Source organism: Acipenser ruthenus, chromosome 1 (genome assembly GCF_902713425.1).
Source record: "Acipenser ruthenus chromosome 1, fAciRut3.2 maternal haplotype, whole genome shotgun sequence".
NCBI lineage: Eukaryota > Metazoa > Chordata > Actinopteri > Acipenseriformes > Acipenseridae > Acipenser > Acipenser ruthenus.
The window spans coordinates 37,541,681-37,564,849 of NC_081189.1; the positions used below are offsets into that span (position 1 = coordinate 37,541,681).

Consider the following 23,169-nt stretch of genomic DNA (forward strand, 5'->3'; position numbering starts at 1 on the left):
TAAGCTGATCCCTGGAGCCAGCATTACACTATAGCCATCAACACCAGGCAGAAGGATATCTACATCATAAGATGGGAAGGAAACACAGATGGATCACATTAGTTTACAGTAAAATAAGCTATGTCTTAGTTGGTGCTTACCTTGGCAAGAGCCGAGTCCAACATCAGCATAAAGTTTTAACACTTACTCTCATGTAATGGAAATCATGTTGTGTCTGAAGGACTGTGTTGGTTTTATTATTATTTGTATAAAATGTAATGATGTTTTCCCAGACGTGGCTGGTTGTTTGGTTGATATTTTCCCAAATACTATAATATGGTCGTCTGCACAATTGTAAACCTCTCACCCAGAGTTTCTGGGTTTCATCAGGCTCCTCTCAACAACAGAGCTTTCAGACCACATCATTTCCAGTATAGCTGACAGCTGTAGGGTTATACAAGTCCAACTTCCTTTTGGAACACATGGCCCTTATTTCCTTTTCAGATCCTTTTTTCCTGGTTATCCCAAACCTGATGTGATCTGTCTGGATTTGTGAACCTGTGTTCCCAGTGGATACTTTACTTCTAGTTACAAGCATGGCAAATCTCCCTTTGGAAATGTCTTATATGAGGATTAATGGTAATTTGTGATCCAAAGGCATTTGTAGTAAGTATAACACTGAAAGAGAAAGCAGGATACATCAATCTCTTTGTAAAAACAAAATAAAAAAACTGCCTCTTTTAATGATTACCAGTATGATTTCAGCTCCTGTGCGTATCACTAACCAGATACAATGCTCACGTAGGTCAGTCTTTTTAAATTAAAAAGTTCTTTAATCAACAAATAAGCATCTTATATAAAGTTCACCCTAGTGTCATGTCTGTCAATAACATTGAACCACAGCAATACACTTAGCATAGCCTGAATGTATTTTTTCATGTTTACATGTAATTGTATGACATGTTAAACGTTTGCACGCCAAATGTTTTGACACACAATAAAACATGTTCATTCTAATGTCAACATCATTACAAGGTTATCTTTCTTTGTTTTTGCTATGGGGTAAACCTTTCACACTAACCTACAATAGAAATCTTTGAAGGATTTTTGACAGTGAAAGTTTACCACATATTTAGTTGTTTAAAATTGAATTGCTCCTCTTGCACACACAGACACGTCACTACAGAAACTGAATACAGTTATTTTAATTGTTGAAATATAGGCATAGACAACATTATTATAATGAATAGTTTATTAAAACAATAACACTAATAAAAATACCTTCTAGACTTCATGCATTTAAAAAAAATGGCAAACAAGTTTGAAAGCCTACAGATATTCATTAAAAGAAGCTTATATTTTATTTTGTACAGCATATAGGTATTTGGACTTTAGATAAACTAAGGTGGATTCTGAAAGAAGTTGTGAAATAAGCCACAGTGGAATGATATAGAAGTACAGAGGTAAATGACTGTGTTTACAGTATGTCAGAACAGAAAATAGAAAAAATCCAGACTGCTGAAGTACTAGTCATGTGACAAGCATCATTCACAGGCATAAATATCATAGTAACCTGGTTTCAGAGAGTAGGCCTATGACAGTGTGTACAGTATTTATTTTATTTTCATCTTTATTACCTGAGAGTATTTGTTATTTACTTCATGCTAATATTGGACTGTTTTTGCCAAGATAAAATGAGATACTAGTGGTGGGCACCCACCAAGACGTAGCTTTGCTCTAATATATGAGCCTTCAGCGCCTTTCTTCCGCCAATGTAATGCTGGCTCCAGGGATCAGCCTATTTGTGGCCTCCCTAGCGCATCAGCACACACAATGGCTGCGATGCAGACTCCAGGGATCAACCAAAGAGCAGCCTCCTTAGCGCCTCAGCATGGCAACCGTGTGGAATGTGCTGGGTGGAGCACTTCGCAGGGGTCGTCAGGTGGGTACCTCCTGTCTCCGGTGTTTTCATCCACTAGCCCACAACAACAAAAAGGCTCGACAGTGATGCTGGCATCCTAGCACCACTCACCTCCACCCCCCACCCAACCCAGCCCAGTTTACTTACTTTCTTTTCATGCTGTTAAAATTGACATAAGCTTCCACTTTTAAAATATCTCTCCAACTCTGGCTTAGTTGCTATAAGTATACCACTTTTGTATATGTTCTTCAGAAAACTTAAACAGATCTTTATAAAATCTGATTCTTGCATGCCCCTTATTTTTACAGTGCTTTCGTAGGCACTCCAGTTTGCACAACTTTGTAAGCTTATGCTTTAGATCAGTGATTCCCTTGGTAAAAGGTTCTGAGGCCATCGGAGTGGTTTCGCAGGAAAACAAAATAAAAATAGCCTCCTCGCACTGGCAAGTCCCCAATTTCACAACGCAAATCATCTTCGGGAGAACGTAGCGCCTGCCACTGTATGACACTTTGCACACATTATATAAAGTGTGGTTAAAAGCGCGGCGAGTTGCAACGTGTGACATGTTTTAGCCTGGTGACTAAATCACGTCACACGCTGCAACTCCCTGCACGTTAGAAGCAACCCCACGTGGTTTGCCCCGCTAGTGGGAAGTATCAGCAATGGATCAATGGATAAAAACAGGAAGAGGAAAGCAAGTGAAAAAGAAGCAAGCGGCAGTGGAGTACAGGGACAGGCTAAACACAAAATGCGTAAGTACAGCGATACATACTTGGAAATGGGATTTACTTGGACCGGTAGCGAAGAGGAGCTGCGACCGCTGTGTGTTGTATGTTACAAGGTGTTGCCGACCAAAAGTTTGAAGCCAGCTAATCTTCTGAGCCATTTAGAAATGAAACAGAGGGACCCCGACATCGCTGAAACAGCAGCAGCCATCTCATTAGGCAATTGATAGCGATGCCATATGGGAAATTGGAAAGCAAAAATGTCCTTGTATAGTGAATGATAGTAGTACATGGTGGTCCGCGAGATTTTTGGAGGTTCAGAACCTAAAAAGTTTGGGCACCACTGTTTTAGATCATTTTGCAGAATGTTTTCATTGAACAGTATTATTAACAGATACTTCCTGAATTTCAGAGAGGTTGTTTTCCCATACACACCCTTTTTAATGCTGAGAATTTGTATATATGCATATAATTTGAATCTGTCTTACTGATTTCCAACATAATACTTATGTACCCAATCAGTCCAAGGAAATACCACACTTTTTATTAATAATAATAATAATAATAATAATAATAATAATAATTATTATTATTATTATTACTATTATTATTATTATTATTTAATCAGATCTTGGCAGTATGGAACACAACCAAAAATAAAGCTGGCGTTAGAAAAATGTAATACTCATGTTAAAGTCATAACGATATAATATTATTTATCTTAATCTATAACAGATTTTAACATTTTGTTTTCGCATGTGACATGCAATTCCAGTCCTCTGCCATTCTAAACTAGGCTTACCAGGTATAGTGATAATAATAAGAGGTTTAATTAATTCAATTAAACAACTGAGGACTGGTTGGAACACAAACCGTACCTAATCTGGAAGGACCAATATTGCCAATCCCTGTGTTAGTGTCAGTGTTGGCCCTTTAATCCAGGTCTTTGTTCAAACCATGTTTTAAAGTAGATAATTATTCCATTTGACCTGTATGATATTTGTAAATGCTGTACATTAATTACTTGGTAGTCAGGAGCGATAAATAAGGAAGTGTGCTATGTGTGTTCTGCTGTATATAGTGAAGTGGTAGTGGAAATAACGGGGCAAAGAGGAGCCATGAATACACCTGTAACTCCATATAACTAATTCTGCTTTATACAGGGTCGCTTATAAGGAGGAAGCACTTGGTAAAAAGGTTCTGAAAAGGAAATGTATTTATAGTAGTACATTGATGTTACAGCAAAGAGGGATCGAAAACATGTTTACTGAATAAATCTGTATTATCTTTACAAAGATTAGATGCCAACGTTTCATGTGCATAAAATATAAAATTACCTTGAGTTCTAGGGATATATGTTGGATATAATATTTAACATCCTGGTACAATTAGTTTCCTTCTGCATGAAACCAGTCTGTAAAACTCTATTTCATCTTGTTACAATATCAAACTGGGGCTGCCGACGGTTTCATCTCCAATCCAGATCTCCAATCCAATCTGCAATCATATATTTATTGAGTCTATTGTGTCACATTTTGGTATAGTTCCCATGTTTAACTGATGGTAACACTAATTCATAGCCCCAATGTTTTCTTTCTTTCTGCAGTTTATCACCTGTATCTAGCAATCACATTGAGCACCCAATTTCCTTTATCGAATTGGAGAGAAAGTTCTGCCAACCTGCAATCTCAATGGGGACTGATGGAGTCATGATTCAATCTTGTATAATCTTGGTCGGCTGTCTGTGAAAATGGACAGGACTGATTTCAAATCGCTTACAGTCTTAGTGGCAGATGGAAAAGTGACATACAGTGTAAAACAATTTCAGTTATATTTGTTACATAGATTACACTATTATACTCATCTTATGATTTAACTATTACATTTGCAAAAGACATCCAGTAGCAGCCAGAATGAAATAGCTTCCACAAAAAAAAATAAAAAAAAATAGCTATTATAAATTGAACACTAATTCTTGTCTTCAGGATAAACTGGGTGTGTCAAAGTTCCCATATAAAAGTGTGTTGCATTATACCGTGGTAAAGGCAGAACAAAGTTAAAGCATGTTAAAGTATGGACATGCATGACAAAATACACAGGAAAGCATGGAAAATGAAAAATTTATATTATGACAACGGCAGGAACCAAATCAAAACTTTGACAACCTGCTAATCGCACTTAATAAAACCGTATTTAATAGTGTTTTTTTTTTTTTTTTTGTAAGTATCTTATTTCTTCTACTCATAAAAAGAAAACGCTATTAAATACAGTTTTGTTAAGTGCGATTAGCAGGTTGTCAAAGTTTTGATTTGGTCCCAGCCAAAGTCTCGTGCATTGAGTTTACTGCCAGTTAAAGGGAAGCCTAAAATGAAACAATTTTAACAGTACGATTTTTACCTAACTGACAAATCTTCCTCTGGCTATTGTTGATTTTAAATTTCAGATGACTTCCCCTTTCTAGTGCTAGCAGGGGCAGACATAGTGGTAGGCAATGGTAGGCACTGCCTTCCTAATTATTTTTGTTTTAGTTGCCCACAAATATTGCTGGGTGTTAAACATTTAAAAGTGGAGCGCACACATTTAAAAAGAACTGCAAGCGCATCTGTGCTGGTGCTTGTGTAACAAAGATGCTAATTTCTTAAATGTATTTCACCAAAATCCTACTCCTAGGCAATAATTTGTAACTATGAGAGCCTACTACACTACTTGGGAGAAACAACAGCATGCATTTTTATTTTTGTAATTCTCAGTGCTTGATCACATGATCGTTTGTGTTGTTTCCAGATGGTATATTCTCAGACTATAAATAGGTAAGTATTTATAGGTAAGTATTTTTCATTGCTCTTTTGAGATTTGCCCTAGAGTTATTAAAGCTTTGTAAAACAAACTTTTAACAAAGTGGTTGTGTTCTACGGTTGCTAAATAGTGATCTTCCACATGTAGACAGTGTTCTTTATTATACGTCTTAATTTTTATAGGAATAGAGGGGCACAATTCGGAAGCTGACCTTTTTAAAATACTTCTTTCTGTATATCTTGCAGGTACATTTATCTTCCTTGTAATTATTTCTGTTGTAATGCCAAGTAGTATTTCTTTAATACTGTTTATTGAATGCACTGAGCGGCCCCCTAGACCCCCCGTTATTATTTGCCTACTTCATCAGTACAATTGCCTACCATTTCTGTCACCCCTATGTCCGCCACTGAGTGTTAACCTCAGCCCTATAGCTTGTATGAACCCTGACTAAATGTCTATTAAAAAGGAAAACAGTGCTGTGAGAAAAATAAAAGAGAAGTAAGGGCTTAGCCCTTTTGTTACCACGCACCCCAAATATCTGTACACTTAGGGGTAGATGTACTAAGATGGGCCAGTCGCAGCGCAAACATACCACAATTTGCATTTCTGTTGCAACAATTTGCAAAGTATACATTTTGTCATATGTACTAAGAGAAAATATGTTAATGAAGAGAGCTGCAATATACTAATTTAAGTATTTGTTGCGTCCTTTTAGCGAGATCTCTAGCATTGCGCGAGTCGTGCGACATTTTTTGGAATAAATAATAAAAGGCAGTTTAATCCCATCAGATTCTATAGTGGGGATCCCACCTTCACCCCCAAATAAAAAATATGTTTCTATCAAAAAGCTTTTCATAATCATACAGCAGCCCCTAGTTAAACCGGATATGTGTGTCCGACATAAGGAGGTGTCGGGTTTAAGAAAATACAATAAAATCGGACACACATACATTTACAGTGCTCAGTGTATTTTAAATGTATAAATCATTGCGCTGAAATAACACTAATGTGTTTTGGGTAGGCTACACATAACATTATTAAAAACATATAAATCTGTACAGTACGCCTATACTGTATACAGTACAGCAGTAAAATTAAATTAATACCTAGCGCACTTTCTTGTTACTTTAGCCTGTAGGCTACTGATAACACAACATAAATCATGCTGCTGCATTGTACACATTATTTTAAATTTAAACTAAATGATTTGAGTGTTTTTTAAATTATAATTATTATTAACTTGACCTACTTAGTAGCCTAGTCAATTAACACAAAACAGATCATGGTGCTGCGTTATGACACTTACAGAAGAACAGTCAATTCTTGTTAATACAATTTCAAGGGACCAGCAACAACTTTTGCATTACAGTCAGCACTCACATATTTGACCCTATAAAATGTTGACTTCAGTGTCTTCAGTGACGGTTAAACGAGTGTGATGCATATCTGATTATTTCATTTTGGCCTGTTCCAACCCTTATCCATTTTTTCAGGGAACATTTTCGTCATGTGAAATTGGAGGAAGCGTTGTGTAACTGCACAATAAAGACTTGGCATGCGAGAAAAAAACAAAACAAAAAAAAAACAAACGCAGGCTGTGACGGATAAACAAGTACATTGTAACATTGAAGAGCTTTGAATCAGAAAACTGGTGACAGAGTCAGAAATCGCGTGTGACGGGTAAGTGCATTAATTTGTTACATATATATAATTGGGATTGATTTTATTCTTAATACAAGGGCGGTAAAACACGACTGACATGTATGTGGGAAACGGCTACATGAGTGCTGACTGTATACCACCAATTCATATTATGATGCGTAGCCTATAAGCCAATGGTATACTGTCAGTTTTTATTTAAGTTAGTCAGTGGTGCAGTGCTAAATTGTGCACAATTACAAACCACCTGCACATTAATAGAACAGGTGTGTTCCCTATCCCTTCAGAATGAGCTGGAGTTTTTAATGCACATGTGTGCCCCCAACCCATTGGGGAAACCAGAAATGTCATAGAAATGTGTTTTCAAGGCTTGTAAGTACACCCTGCCTTTAGGGAAAAATAGGTATTTGGGTGTTCGCCTCAAAAATGCATTGAGCACAAATGGCAACACACGAGAAAAAGTAGACTGGGAAATGCCAGCAACAATTGCGACTGTTTTAAAACAATCTTTCAAAAATTCTTAATGCAATTGTAAGTGTTGCAATTGCCAGCAGCTTTAGTACATCTTATTGTAATATTTGAGAACCCTCATTTGCACGATCTCTGCCCCCTTTTTGCAAATTTATGCAGAAACGCCTATAATTACATATTCATCTAAGGCTGAACCGCAAAGAAAAACTGCTGCCGCAAAGCATTTCCTAAAAAAGTCGCTAACAGCATTGTGCTTGTTTAGTACATTTCACCCCAGACTTCCGACTTGTTTGCAACTGGTTTGTGACTATTGCGACAGACACAACACTTTAGTACATCACCCCTCAGTGTTGTATGAGATTGAAAGTTTGCACAAATTGGGACTGACAGTGTGTTTTCTATCCATTGAAGAGTTACATTTCTAAACATAAATGATTAAGCATCCCCCTTCATTTGCAACACAACTTATGTAAACATTTGGATTAATAGATATATCTAATAATAAACTAATAGCTATACAAATAATGTGCATGTTATGACATTCATTACTGTATGCATTATTAATTTCCAGTAGTTTTTAATCATGCCTCTTATGTTGCAAGCTTCACCTGGGAAGATCTATTTTTTAAGCTCTCGAAAGGAAGTGTGTCAAACATACTTTGTAATTTTGCATATGCGTAATTGTAAATACATATGTGTGTTTAATTACGTATGCACCAAATCATTTGACACCAGACTGAAACAACATGTTTAAAAAAATAAAGATTTTTCCAAAGAAATATCAATTTCACTGCAGCAAAGTCACTTTCAATTTATACAACAGTAGAAGACTTCTTATATACAGCTTAGGAAATATTTAATGTTTTTTTTTTTTTTTTTACTTAAATAAGGATCAGTGTGGGGTTGATTTCCTTCTTCTAATATTCTTTGATGTAGCCCTGTGTCTGTAGTCCTCTCCCGATCCCAAGTCTATTATATCCTGAGGGTCCCTCATGCCTTGAGGAGGAAGGGGGAACTCCTCCCCTGAAGAATGGGTTCTGTGTCCAAACACTTTCTCCTGGAGCTCTGCAATGTCATTTCTAATGTCTGCCATCATCAGCAGCAAGAAGTCAAAGGAGCCTGGTGGGCCCTGCAATGATATAGGAAACAGTGTTCTTAATCTCATTATAATTTGAAGATATTTGTACAGAGTAACCACTTGACCTTTCTTGCTTTTTTTAAATCAATGAAACACTATACTCATTCTTTTGGTGTAAAAAGAATGACTATATGCAATAATTATTCTTCACAAAGTTGACTGGACATTTCCTAATTGTATTAAAATTGTCACTTAACCCTTTAACAGCATGGCACCCCACAGAACACTCACAGAAGGTTCATTAAAACTAAAGAAAAACGTTTCTTGTGATGACATGTATTGCTTTGCTGGGGTTTATTTCAAATTCAGTATATTTAACAGAATCTACATATTTCTTAAAAAAGAACTATTCAGAAATCATTTTAAGGGAACCAGCAGAGGGCGCCTGATGGAGTAGAGCAGAGGTTCCCAAACTTTTTTTGTTGACGGATCCTTTTTCAAATGGAGTAATAAATCTCTTGAAATCCTTTATAATTATTACACAATATTCCTGATCACAAATCTTAAACAAACTAAATGTTAAAGTAAAGTGAAGAACTTAAGTTATACGATTAAGTCAGTGTGGCAGGATAGAGTCACGGCCCAAGCTGTTAACGGAAGAAATTTGAGACTCTGAGACAGAAAGCTGCAGTGAAAGTGCTGGTTCGCACATTAATAAAACTTAAACAGGCATAAGGTCCAAAATAAAAAGTGCAAACAAAACAAATCAAAATACTAACACTACTGCAAAGGATTTCTCCCTTTATTATACATGTGGCCATTCCCCAATTAGCACCAAATTACCTAGCGGTAGCGGAGCAGGAGACCAGGAGACTTTTTAAAACCCCTCTGTGAGGGGGTGCCCATTTAACCCCCGTGGTAACCCCTGGGCTTCAATAAGCGGGTGCCCGTTTAACCCCCTTTCTACCCACTAAGCCTGTGACTTTTCCCCACTTTCCACTTGTCTAAAGAGGTTGGCCCCAACGCTGGCAGCGGTGAGGAGCACATTGGCAGCGGTGGCTGGCTTTCGCTGTGCTCCCCTCAGCAGCAGGTGTAGCGGCTGCTGATATTGACCCGGCTGTTGGCCCTCCGAGTCTAGAGCCAGCGGAAGCTCCTCCCCTTTTGGCACTGGAGATGAAAACTGTTCGTTCCCCTTCTGGCTCTGGAGAACGTGGAGCTTCTCCCTTCTCCCTCTGGCACAGGAGACAGCGTTGGCACCTCCTTGCTTGCCTTCGGGAGCGGCCGCCCCTCCTCTTCTTCCTCTTTCTGGTAGGTTGTTCCTCCTTCTCGGACACTCGGGCGGGTACCTCCACCTGATGTTGGAAGTGCTCTAACTCCCCTCAGACGAGGCACCAACCATGGTCCTCAGGGCAGGCAAGGAGGGCGTCCAGTCCACTATACCACAGGGTGTGGAAAGCAGAGGAGCCCGTCTCGTGTTGTCAGCTGGGTTTGGACCTTCAGACTGAGCCATTCCTTGGGCAACTCCACCTCATCTCGTGTGAAGGCCTCCATAAATTGCGGGTCTTCATACAGGCACACATCTCGGAGGCGCCCAGCCTTGCGCATGCTCCGCAACCCAGTTTTTCTATTGTTTTTTTTTTTACATGCAGTCCTGCTCTGAGTCTCCAGGAGGCATTATCCCACTTCTAAAACCACCAAACAAAGGATTTCTCCCCTTGTTATGCATGTGGCCATTCCCCAATTAGCACTCAATTACCTAATTGGGGAATGGCCACACATGTGATTGTTGGCAGGCAGGGACAGATTTAACCCCATCTCTGCCATCTTTACATTCCCCCACACACTACTTACATCAGCAGGGCTTTCGCCCTGCCACAGTCAGTAACTCATGGTGGATATTTAGTGTTTGCAGACTGCATTTGACAAGTTTCTATATAGTACATTTCCACATATAAAGCATAAATCTCCAAGACCAAAATAAATGTTTCCAGGTGTCATATTAAAAGTACTGTAAGACTGTCACAACTACCCCAGTACTATATGTGTGAAACTAACTGTGCTTGCATGTTTGTCAAATGTCAATGGGTCAAAGACTATGTTTACAACAAAAATAGGGATATTGTGATTATAGTTGCACTATTATTCCTGGAAAAAGCTTTGACAGACCCAGCTTTTTAGTACCACAACATGTATACAACAGAATCTGATATTATGTATGATGTTTAATTGAGCAAAAAAGGCCCAGGCATAACCCCTCCAGGCGTACCATGCTTTGAAGTTGTAAACATAGCCATGTACATTAACTTCAAACTGGCCATGCAACCTGATTAAAACATTGAGGCTTTTATGTGGAAGCTAAAACTGAGATTACCTGAACTGATCAAGATTATGTTTTTGATTTTCCTTGTGCAGAGTATGTCACAAAATCATCTGTATCTGGCATGAGTCCTTACGTATATCATGACTTTTAACACAAAACTTTGCACCATTGTACTTTGCTTTTCAGATGACCCTTCTCCATTTTCAAATATTAACTGCCAGTCTCAATGAAAGGTTCATTATTGGTTCTGCTAAACCAGAGTCTTTTATAGCTTTTGTTTCTTTGAAGTGCCATGTAATATGGTGGTTTAGGACCATTTAAGAGTTTACTTACTGGAGGTCCTGTCGATCCAGGAGCCCCTCTCTCTCCCTGTGAAATAAGTTTTGGATCAACATTATTCTAGGTTTTTAGATCACAGCAGAATAACATCAAAATTGAGCAATAAACAGCAGATGGAAGCACTTAATTTAAAGTGGCCAGGATACTATAACATTATAATTCAATTTATAAGCAGTAACATATTTCTGTAATTACAGCATAAAAGTTTGAAACACAGTACATACAGCTGCTATATTCACCAAGTAAAGTCACCTGCTTTGTCATCCAGTATGCTTACCAACTTCAACATACATCTGTTGGTATGCAAGTAGTAACTCTAACTTCAACTGAAGGTTTCAATACAAATTAAAGACGCAAGAAAATACGAGTGGAAATATAAGTAATCTCTCATAATTTAAAGGTAAATCTAAAATTATATAAAATCGGACAGCTGTTTAATTTAAATTTTTTGGCTGGAGTAAAGAAACAAACAAACAAAAAAAAAACATAAATTATTGTAAATTATTGTAAATATTTAAAACCAAAATGTCATGAATGGTCTATAGCAAAACGTTTCTTCCCCCAATTATGGATATTCATTTCCATGATTTTAGAATTTAATGATGGATATTCCCCATCTCTCCTCCAAGAGACAAGCTTGATAATAATAATAATAATAATAATAATAATAATAATAATAATAATAATAATACTCATACCTTGGTGCCATCTTTTCCAGGAGCTCCAGGTGGACCCTAAAACACATTCAAAATGTTATCTTGTGTTGATCTACAAATAACTTTTACCATAAAACATAAAAGCTCATTTCAACTAAAAACAAAAGTCCCTATCTTAAAATGCCAACTTCAGACTGGTAGAGTTATTACCTGAAATAAGAATTACACAAAGTTGTTGCTTCATAGGTACAAATATCATTTTTGTAGGAAAGCGATTCATACCAAGCATAACAGAAAAATACAACTGTATACTGTAATGATTTTTTTGGGGGGATGTTTCATGAAGCATACAAAATAAATCTGGGTGAGAAAAATGTACAGTAGGTCACTGACCACAGGGCCGCGTCTTCCCTGCTTGATGTGGGACATATCGGGTGATGGCCCTATAGGTCCCATCATTCCTCTGGGTCCAGTTGGGCCAGGGGTGCCAGGTGGTCCCTGGTGTCCAAAAGACCCTTTAGGTCCAGGGGCACCTGTGTTAGATCAAACAAAAACTAGGTAAACATTGAAGACTGTGATACAATTCAATACAGTGCATACAGTACAATGTGAACTTACTGTACAGCAGCCCCATGGAGATTTGCAGTACTATACAATATAGTATTTAGCCAGCAGAGTAAGCTAAAAAGTATTTATTTACTTATTTAACCAGGAGATGTATCAATTGAGACCAAAGCTTCATTTAAAATATTGAACTAAAGAAACTCAAGCTATCACCTTAGGTGTGCGAGTTTAAAAGGGAAGCCCTCACAAGTTAACTGAATGAAACATGCTATCAGCTGTTGTACCAGTTGCTTATTAGTTGCCTCAGTACTGGTATTATTGACCCATGGTGTTGTACTTGTAGAGCATCCAGTGCTACCACAGGAGATGGCTGCCAGTGAGGTCTTGCCAGCTTCAATGTGCAGGCAGAGGAGGTAGAGGGCTGACAGTAAACACAACAAACAGGCATGACTGTATATTTATACAGCCATGAACCATTAAATATCTTACCTGGCGGGCCTGGGAGCCCAGGTTGTCCAGGAGGACCAGGCAAATACGAATTTGACGTGAGCATTTTTTCACTTGTTATCTGTTTGCTAACATCAGCATTGTTGGGCAATAAGGCAATCTGGAAACAAACACATGACATATTTAACATAACAGCTTTGGATTAATAAACTAGAAAAACGGTAGGAACTGATTGCGGAAAACCTTAAGTCGAATTTGCCTCTGTTCTTCACACAGTGCACCAGATTGACTTGAACATTTGGTTCAGTACTTGTCTCTGGTAGTGATTTTCTTATATCTGCCTGTTCTGGTAGCAATGGACATCTCCCCTTGTCCTTTTACTGCAATACCAGCATGGTTGTTTTTGGATGTCTGGTTAGCTAACTGTCCTATAGCTTTTACCACTCAAATGGCTCTTTGGGCTGTATTAGCACCTTCAATACTTGCTATCACTGGTAACTAGCAAATCCATTACATTTGATGTGGTATAGCACATCTGATGCTCTATATCAAGGGTTGGTCCAACACCATACATGTTACTGTATATGAGAAATTGTCCCTTTCCCACCACTAGGCTCAAAGTCCTTCATAATTGTAAAAGTTTATCATCTTTCCAAACTTTATAATAATAATGTTTTTTTAAACTGGATTATTTCTCAGGAGGAGAAAGAAAAACCTCTCACATTATGATTTCAATGATCAGTTGTCTGTGGGATTTGGAATTGCTGCTTACTCCAAGTGATGGCTGAATGTTCATCACGCTCAAGCATTCCCTTAAGGAAACCCACCATAGCAGTTTATCTACCAATGATTTACAAGTGGTCTAGACAAACCTCCAAATATGTGATTGCCAAGTGCAATTAAAACATATTTAAGAGATGCCAGCTGTATGTAGAGGAAGAAGGACACTACAGTATCTGGGAAAAATAAAGCTCATAATTGCTGTTGAACTTAGTCATCTACGCAACAAAGATGGGAACTTCTAAATGCATGCTGATAAGACAATCCAACGGAACCCTAATCCAAAGAAACTCATGCTTACAGAATTGGACAAGTATTTAAGACAATGCATTTCTTAGACCTGGCTCTTATTCCCCTATTTACTTCTTCATTTTAAGACACTTTTCCTATGGACTGTTGTAAGGGGAAAGAGTCTCACTGGATTTGGCTGGGACAGCAACACACTTCTGGTAGCCATGTTCTGTCTGAGTTGAAAACCTTGTTATTCCCTTTCTTTCCCTGGCGGCTTTAGGATGAAAAAATAATGTCTGTATATGTACAGTTGTGGCTGCTTTTCTGTGCCAGAAATGGTTGCGATTGGCGATCCAAGCAAATAAATCCCACAAAAACATAAGGCAGAAGCCTATGAGGATTAAAGTAATTTATTATATCACCACAAATAAAGTGTTTCCCATACATTACTCTATTAACTGATTTTATATTCTGGGCCAGTCATGAAATGTACAGTAGAAGAAAACAATTTCATTTTAGCAGCTTCAAAGAAATGACTTGATGACTGGGAGTTTTTACAGAATTTTTACAGTACATTTTGATGCCCAGATACTACTTCTTTAACAGTATTATTTATATACGCAAATAGGGTGAATAAGTAGAACCTGCTTGCTATAGCAGAACTGTAAGAATGCATACAGTAGTTACAAGTTTGTTTTGTGTTGCACTAGGTCACATGAAAAAACTTAATTTTTTTCTTAAATAGTAAACAAACAACATTTTTTAATGCATTGCAGATTTGGATGGGTTGCAAGTGTTAAATCCACAGTGCTCTTTATCAGTCTCAATGTAAGCATTTCCTTCACTAAAAATGGCTAAATGTCAAAAACACTCTTACTACATACCCAAAGCAGCATATCAAATATATTTAATGATACATCTTGTGACTGTGTATTCATTTTTGGCTGCCACTTTATCATCTGTAAGTATCTTTTAATTGATTATCCCTAGTACTGCTGCGTTTGGAAAAGGAAATCGCTAAGTGAGGGATGGATCCATCAGGGACAGGTTCTGTAGTCTGGACAGCTGTAACAACACACAGTGCCTAAAATCAGATATCCAAAAGCAATTAAATAACCTCCTGTGACCGCAAATAAAAGTTGTTGTGCTGTAAATGTTCCTGCCTGCTCCACAATGTATTTCCACTCTTCTGTCAGAATACTTTTTTATTTGCCACACCAGTCTCTCTAACAGAAGTAATAAAACCCACCCACATGTGCACAAGACACAATAAAAAACGTATTTTCCACAAACACACGCTTCATTACTTACTGTGTGCTAAGTGATTTCATATTCTGTTATCAGTGGCCAGAATGGATAAAACACATATGAAAAGTTTATTTAAAATAGTAATTCATTACTCCCAATAGAGTAATGAAAGGGGTCCACATTTAGTGCTCAGAGGTTCTAAAGACCAGAGGGTGGTGGCATTTTCTAAAAAAATCCTGCGCAACACTTACCTACAAACACAAGCGTGCGTCACCTATCTCTCATTGCACGATGCCCTTTGAAAGTACATGATTTATTTCCACATGACAAAAAAAAAAGTTATCTTTTTCCAGGTGATATCAAGACATGTTCCACCTTTAGCAACAAGATAAATAATGAGCTATTTAAAATTTCAAACTGCAGTTTGCACAAGAAGGATATTAAACTCAATACCTTTTGCTTGAGCTGCAGGACCGTCTGTCTTATCTGCTGAAACTCCTCACATGTAGCTGAGCATGTCCCTGCTTTCATTACGTTGTCTGACTTTTCAAAGTGACTGGCTATAGAAAGAAGTTCATATTATCATATGTTACAATCAGATCTCTAACACCAACATAGGTAACTCATGGTATTTATGTATTACACTACAAGCACATTTGTATTCCTTTCTTTTTCTCTTTCATCATACCACTAAAATAATTGTTTAGTGACATGTACCAGAGAGGCTTGCGGAAACATGAACAGCTGAATACAAACAAATACAACATTTTCAAATGCCATGGACTCGTATGTGTTGCACGGTTACGCCCCTTATTTAGTTAGGGTCTGTGCTTCTGTAACATCCTTGAAATTGAGATTGATTCTCAAGGAATATTCTAAGCTAATTATTTTGTAATAAATATACATATACATGTTAAACAGATTTGAGATATTGTAGTAAATATACCCTCTCTCCCAAGTTATTCGGAGTTGTTTGCCCTAATTTTCTTACTTGTGGTTTTATAAAAAATGCAATTTGGATTAGAAATCCTTTTAAATTTTATCGTAAGATTGGTTTGGTAACCTATTATTAAAATATCTGTAAACTTTAATGGAATGTGAAAGCATTAAAAAGCCATGTAACACTATCATGCAACCAACTGTTCTGAGTGTTCTGCCAGAAGGTCATAGACTTTACAATTTATAAAAGTGTTTGTGCTCTGTTACTAACTACTGGTAAATAGCTAAATATTGCACTGCAGGTGCATATCAGCTGGGAGGCTGTTTGCTCATTCCCCAACTGTGGGAGACTCAATCTAGATTACTATCACTTACACCCTATTCACGCTATCTAAAAAATGCAATATCAACACAATTTGAAAACACAACTGTCATTAGAAGCCTGTTTTTGACCCCTGTTGATTGTGCATTATTTAGGTAATGCGAATAGGGTATTACACAATATGTTGCTAAAAAATGAAGCTCATCCTGTAAATCTTACTACCCTCCACCTGCAAAACAGCTTAAAGTGGCTGCGAGGGTTAGAACCTGACTAATATTTAAATGCATGTTATTGTGTTTATGACTGTTATTGTTATTCTAGTGGCGGTAGAGCCGTGGTTTATTTTCTATTGTGCATGTTGTTGAGCAAGTGTGTTTGCTATATTTAGATTAGGGCGCTTCCCTTAACGAAGTTGCCGTAGCTATAAACGTGGGACAATGGTTTTGTTATCACCATATGTACGGTAATATTCCAAGATAAGGGGTAGTCAGCTTTTACCGGTAATAGTTAGGGACTAGAGAATAATAATGACAATGATAATAATAATGAGTAAACAATAGAATAGTTTAAGGACGGTATTCATACAGGTTAAATAAATACCTATAAAAGGAGAAGAAACATGTTTAATGTATATATATATATATATATATATGAACGTTTGTGTAAATGCTATGAATGTAATAATAGTTTATTTTTGTATAAAATCATTCCAGGTGTAAATGTTTATTGAATAATTAATCCTGTTACGAGTAGGCAGGGCTGGGGCTTATTTAATGCATGTCTTTCTTTAGGAGGGGATTAGTTGGTCAGTCGTGAGATTGTTATGTAAATGTCAGTCATTGTAGTTAGTTGTAATCTGTGTGAAATATATTTCCAGTGCTGAAATAAACATCTATACCTGTGAACACCAAAAAATGCTGTTTTCCTGTGTTATAAAGACATCCTGAAAGGATAATGCGATTGTGGATGGGGGTAAGCTCGGACCATCACCCCATTACAGCTGCGTTAAAAACATATTTATTTATTATTTTATCATCTTATGTTGGCCCAGTTGCATCGAATGTGCCAGCAAGCATTTTCCATATGAAAACATTAACGCCTGCAGAAGGCATCCTTATAGGTGTCTCTGTGGAAAGTCCTTCAGTTTAATTACAATTAAACACTGTGGTTAAGGAGGCCAAACCATCAGTCATGTTGTTGTTTTTGTTCTTATACCACACATGTAGACAGGGAATTGGTGGTTAAAGCAATACGACTGGAGTAGTTTATAATTTCTACATACCACAAAGAACTTTAACATTAAAATTTGCTACAGTACAGAATGTCATCAAAACAACTGCATTTTCAATAAGGGGCCTTGATGTCATTGACCCAAAGTGGTCAGTGGCCCAAAATACAGTACATCTGGAGATTGAAGGACATGCCTAGAACTATATTTAACTCCGGGGATTATAAACCAGAGAGAGACGGAATGATTTGGGGTTGTTGAGTTACACAGATAATGTATTAGTTTCATCAGACACACACTGTACTGTGACCAAAGTATGCACTTTGAGAGTTATTAAATGTGGTTTAAATAGCATCTAACAAATTTGGATTTTAGAATGAATTATGTTATCTAACACAAACCTTATATCATACATTTGGTTCTTCCTGTCTAATTGCATACTAACATATGTGGGCACACCGACATAATGTTAAAATTGTATCATAATATTGTTTCTGTAGTTTTCATCAAGTGTCATCCATATAATACTGATAAGTGTGCTGTATTACATTATTATTGGTTTCATATATTTAAATTTCTGCTTTATATCTGTAATGCTATATTTCCCATTGTCAAGTCTGTGGTGAAGTAGCTTGCCCTGAAATAGGTTGATTCTGGGAAATTTTTACCCTCACGAGAAAACTGAGACTTGGCAGCTGTATTCCTACATATGTCTGCATATTCTGGTAGCAATGGAAAAACAGATCTTTTATGTGTTGGATTTGGGCTTGTTTCAAGTTGCACCTCATATGACCATTACAATTAGATAGAAACCACATATTGTATGTCTGTTTTACTTATTTTATTAAATTTAATGCAACAGGTTGTAACTAGCTTATGGATGCACAGATAGGGAATGAAGTGTTCCCTAACCCAAACCTTAACCCATTTTTTTTTTTTTTTTTTTTTTTTTTTTTTTTTTTAATTAAAACAAAATACCATGGGCATTTTAAAACTCTACATGTAAGACCATCTTCATGAATGGCAATGCATGACAGTTTATATTCATTGATTTTATATTTTATTTTAATATTATTAGCTATACATTTAATACATTTAAGGGGTCAATCTATCACTCCTGACTTGGGCATATGCCATGCAAATTGTACAATGCTGTGTTTGGCACTCATTCAACCGGGTACATATAGTACAAAAGAATATGATCCAAAATCCCTTGGTGCAATTGCTAGGAGACATTTTTCTGATGTACTAATGTGGAAATTACTTGGCTCTGAAGAGAGAGTAAGAAAATACATTGGAATGCCTTTACATTTCACAACCCACATGCTGCGATATGATGCGTTTGTTTGTTTGTTTTCTCACTCTATACAGGCAACAAAAGTTCAAATGATTTGGATTGAGAAATTTTCCGAAGCTAAAGGACGGGGTATTCAAAAAGTAAAATAACTTCTGTCCTCACTAATCACTTACCCCTTTCTCCTTTGCTACAGGTTTTCCCATCATCTTCTAAGAAGTAACCCTTCTCGCACTCACATCTATAACTGCCAGGAATGTTTATACAGACCTGAGAGCAAATAGTCTCATTTTTAGTGGCACATTCATCAATATCTGCAAAAAACAAAGAAAAATAGAAGCTTACCATACTTGCAATATCAGTCACTTAACCATATCTAAAGGTACGGTATGTTCTAGCTTTTTTTAAATTTTAAACTAAATAGTTATATAACAAAGAAACAAAAGGTAGTGTGCTTATGAAAGAGAAAGTACTGTCAAGACTAAAAGTCCTTTATCCAAAGGCCAAGTATAGCAGACTAAAGGATAATGCTGAAAATAATAAGGTAATCCAGCTACTTACTAAGGTGTTTTAGACTAATTTGACCAGTTCTAAAAAATAAAAAAAAAGAAAGAAAAAAAAAAAAAACAGCAGTGATTTGATGTTGCTACTTTGATTTAGAGCAGATTTAGGGAGGTCAAGGACCTGGCGTTCTTAACTCCCTAATAAATGAAAATAACTGCATACCTCAGTGAAAGTCAAATAAATGGTTTATTTTAAACAGCCACTGAACCTTTGAACTCAGCAATCTGTACACATCCTCCCCCAGATTGCGAGTAGGATCAGTAAAGTACACCATATTTCAGAGCTTCACAGGTTTCTGTAATTCAAATGATCTTATAATGTTGAACAAATATTCTCCAACAAAGTTCAAGCCTATGTTACTCCTTAGATCTTTTCAGAAGTTTTGACTGCTAAACTTCATTGTGTTAGTGGTATGTACAAAGAAAGAGAGTAAAATGAAGGCATTTTAGTGTCCTGTCAGAACATGGAAACAGATACATTGCTTCAGTTCTCACCGAGGCAGTAAGGACTTTCTCTGTTCCTGTGCCGATCACGGTCATATCGATACCCAGCATAGCAGGTACAAAGCACTCTGCCAAAATGATCAGTGCACTGCTGCTCGCAAGGGACTCCAGCACACACATCATAATCTGGAAATAAATGGAGAAAACAGGAGTTTTGAGAAGATATTAGACTGAAAATATTGAACTATACTACTCTTATACTGCTTGTTGTCGATCATTTATTACTGGTTTCAGCACACATGGAAATTACCACTACAGGTGTTAACCTCATCCCACCCTGTTCATTTTTTATTGCAAATCTCACTGTTTGGGGATGAAATTACAAGTGCACATCCCTAGTGCACCCCTTGAGGTCATTTTTATATTTTTCATCCTTGCTTAGGTTTGCTCAGGACTATCTCACATGTAAAATATGCTGTTGACTTTATACTTAGGTCAAATCTATTTTTTATTTTATTCTATTCTATACGATGCACACATTTTCAAACACCTGCTCTGTTACTGCAAGAGTATGTATCAATATTCATATTTATAAACATAGAAAAGTAATTTAACTACCTACCTTCAGGGATGCACTGTCCTAGCACAAATTTAAAACCTTCACAGCATTTTTTCCTGTCAAAAAAAATAAAATAAATAAACTTAATGGGTGTTATATTATGGCTACCAGATGAACCCTCATTGATTGCTTGCCCATAAGTAACTAGATAGATAGTTTTGATGCTGCGCAGCCAACTATTTAATGAATAACAACATTATACTGTTCATCATAGACTGCAGAGGACCTTTTAGCCTATCAGACAACATCTTTCACCTGCTGCATTCCATGACACATCACTGAGAAACCACATTCATTACATCAATCTCAGCTTTCAGCATTGGTCCGTTCACTTCTACTTGTGCCAATATTCCCCTCATACACAGCCGTTCACCGTCTTATCCTTCCCCTTATGTGGCAGTATATGTCTCTCCTTCTATATTGTGCATTTTTTACTGTATGATGCACCTTTGCCAAAGAACTGCATGTTCCAAGCAATTCTTTTATGTGGTTTCTCCACATGTATTTGTCAAAATATGATTATTAGGTTTGAGTTCTTAGACTAACCATACGAGCTGTCTGTTATTTGTTTAATATTATAGTTTTGTTTTACCTAAACCAAAATAGAACAAATTGCATTTTTAATGTAAAGACCATGAGCAATCTGTCCTAATGTATGCAATACATACATCATCTAAGATTTATTGATAATCCATTATCCAGGTGAACAAAGGAACATATCAGAGGTTTTGGAAGCAAAGTGGGTAACCAAGTTTCATCAATTGTAGGTTTTGTTGCCATTAGGAAACAAATGGCCTAGGTCTGTGAGAACATTTAGGCGCAGATAATAGGTACTGTATCATTAGTTTCCTGAAACAAAAAAAATCGAAGATGTTTACAGATGTTTATAAGATATTTACAGTAGTGTATACCATTAAACAAATATGTTTTTATTTTAAATGGTCTGTCCCAAGACACAGACTCAGAAGTTTCTTCAGAAAATATTTGGCAAGTGACCAAGGTCAGTAACAGTCTGATTCTCTTTCAAACATTGTCTCAATATAAATACTCTATTCTATTCTACCTATTCTGAACACTAAAACACCATGCTATGTATTGGTAGATGGGGTATCTTGCAGTAATTCACATCTTAAGTTACACTATAAGGTTTAGTCATGTGAATTTGTCTCAGTAAAATGATAACAGATAGGAGGAGAGATGGATAACACCCCACCATGCACTATTTACCAGGGACAGGAACATGCTGCTTAATTATGATTTGTTTCTGTATATATTTTCAATTACTCTACTTAACAAACCAGCTGAATACATGTTTTTTACATTGAAATAATACATTGCTAACTACTGCACATCAGCAAGTATTGAAGGCCCAGCAGGTTTTTTGGGAATTCAATCCATGCATAGTCTTTGAAGTTTTGAAAGCTAGCCAGGAAATTAACAATTTAAAAGAAAAGAGCAATAGCCATCATCCCCCCTATGGACACACTCAGAGACTGGGGTGGAAACGGTCCTTTTTAAGCAAGATTTAATGCCACTCACTCTTGTTTGCTTTTTTTTACACATGAATAAATAATTTATGATTACTGTAAAGCACAGGAATAAAATGGAGCCATCCAGGCAAAAATATGTACAGGACTTATTATTTATTTTTATTTTTTTTACGTTTTTTTCAATAACTGTGAGATAGCATTCTCTAAAGCTATCCTCCTGTATCATGTTCCAGCAAAATATGAGTTTCAGTTTATTCATGCTTGATCGCTGGTAGGCTATCTAGAGACAAATGACGACTATCATAGTGTTTTTTAACTTGTAATTAAAACTTTATTTCAAGCAGAGCCGGACTGTTCCAGAACATTTTTCAAACTAAGCTATGAATAACTAGAACAGTTGTGACACTTGAAAAGGCCTTTTTGAATTACAGATACTAAGGCATATTTGAAGTACACCTGTATAGCAATGACGTAATAGGAGATTAGAGTCAATATTGAATTAGAATGCAGCAATAACAATAATAAAAACAACAACAACAACAATAATATTTTTAGAAACATTCCATTCAGGAACCTTAGATTAGAAACAGACATTTTTTGTGAAAAATTGCTAGGTTTTGTATTTAAGCCAAGTACATGTTTCTAATATGTATAATAAATATACCTATGGGTAATAACAGATTCTTTGTTAGATTCTTTTTTTATAAAATAGGATAATTAAGAACCAAGGTTTAAAAGTGTTGCTATTGAGAAATACACACACACACACACACACAGAGACTTTCCATTGTGTTCATGTAGTCAGTAGTCCAATTCGGAATGAAAGCCAGTATTCCTTTCTTGAACTTTATCAACTAACCAAATGTGTTCAGGGGCAACCTAATAATCAATTTTTTTTCTGACAAAAAAATCTCTAGTGAATCAAACTGCTGTTTGGTTCATAGTTTAAATGATGCTCGTTTTCAAAACTCACTGAACTTGTCGTAGAAACATTCAGCACAGATTTGCTTATAATTCAGTGTTTAGAGAGAATTAGTATTTGGCTGTGCTCTTGTG

General features: G+C 36.6%; 1 protein-coding gene across 3 annotated transcripts in view; it reads right to left on the bottom strand.

Moving 5' to 3' along the window:
• Window positions 1-3,884: 3,884 nt before the first annotated feature.
• The window catches only part of LOC117964777 (collagen and calcium-binding EGF domain-containing protein 1-like), a 92,086-nt gene continuing 72,801 nt past the window's right edge, over window positions 3,885-23,169 (bottom strand). For all 3 annotated transcript variants that reach the window (XM_059024766.1, XM_059024762.1, XM_059024767.1), the window contains 9 exons: window positions 20,627-20,679; window positions 20,056-20,190; window positions 19,174-19,311; window positions 15,668-15,774; window positions 12,998-13,115; window positions 12,338-12,477; window positions 11,987-12,022; window positions 11,283-11,318; window positions 3,885-8,680 (listed from right to left, as the gene is read on the bottom strand). In XM_059024766.1, the coding sequence (XP_058880749.1) occupies window positions 8,444-8,680; window positions 11,283-11,318; window positions 11,987-12,022; window positions 12,338-12,477; window positions 12,998-13,115; window positions 15,668-15,774; window positions 19,174-19,311; window positions 20,056-20,190; window positions 20,627-20,679 (1,000 nt within the window). In that variant the 3' untranslated portion in view covers window positions 3,885-8,443. The remainder of the gene's footprint in view (window positions 8,681-11,282; window positions 11,319-11,986; window positions 12,023-12,337; window positions 12,478-12,997; window positions 13,116-15,667; window positions 15,775-19,173; window positions 19,312-20,055; window positions 20,191-20,626; window positions 20,680-23,169) is intronic.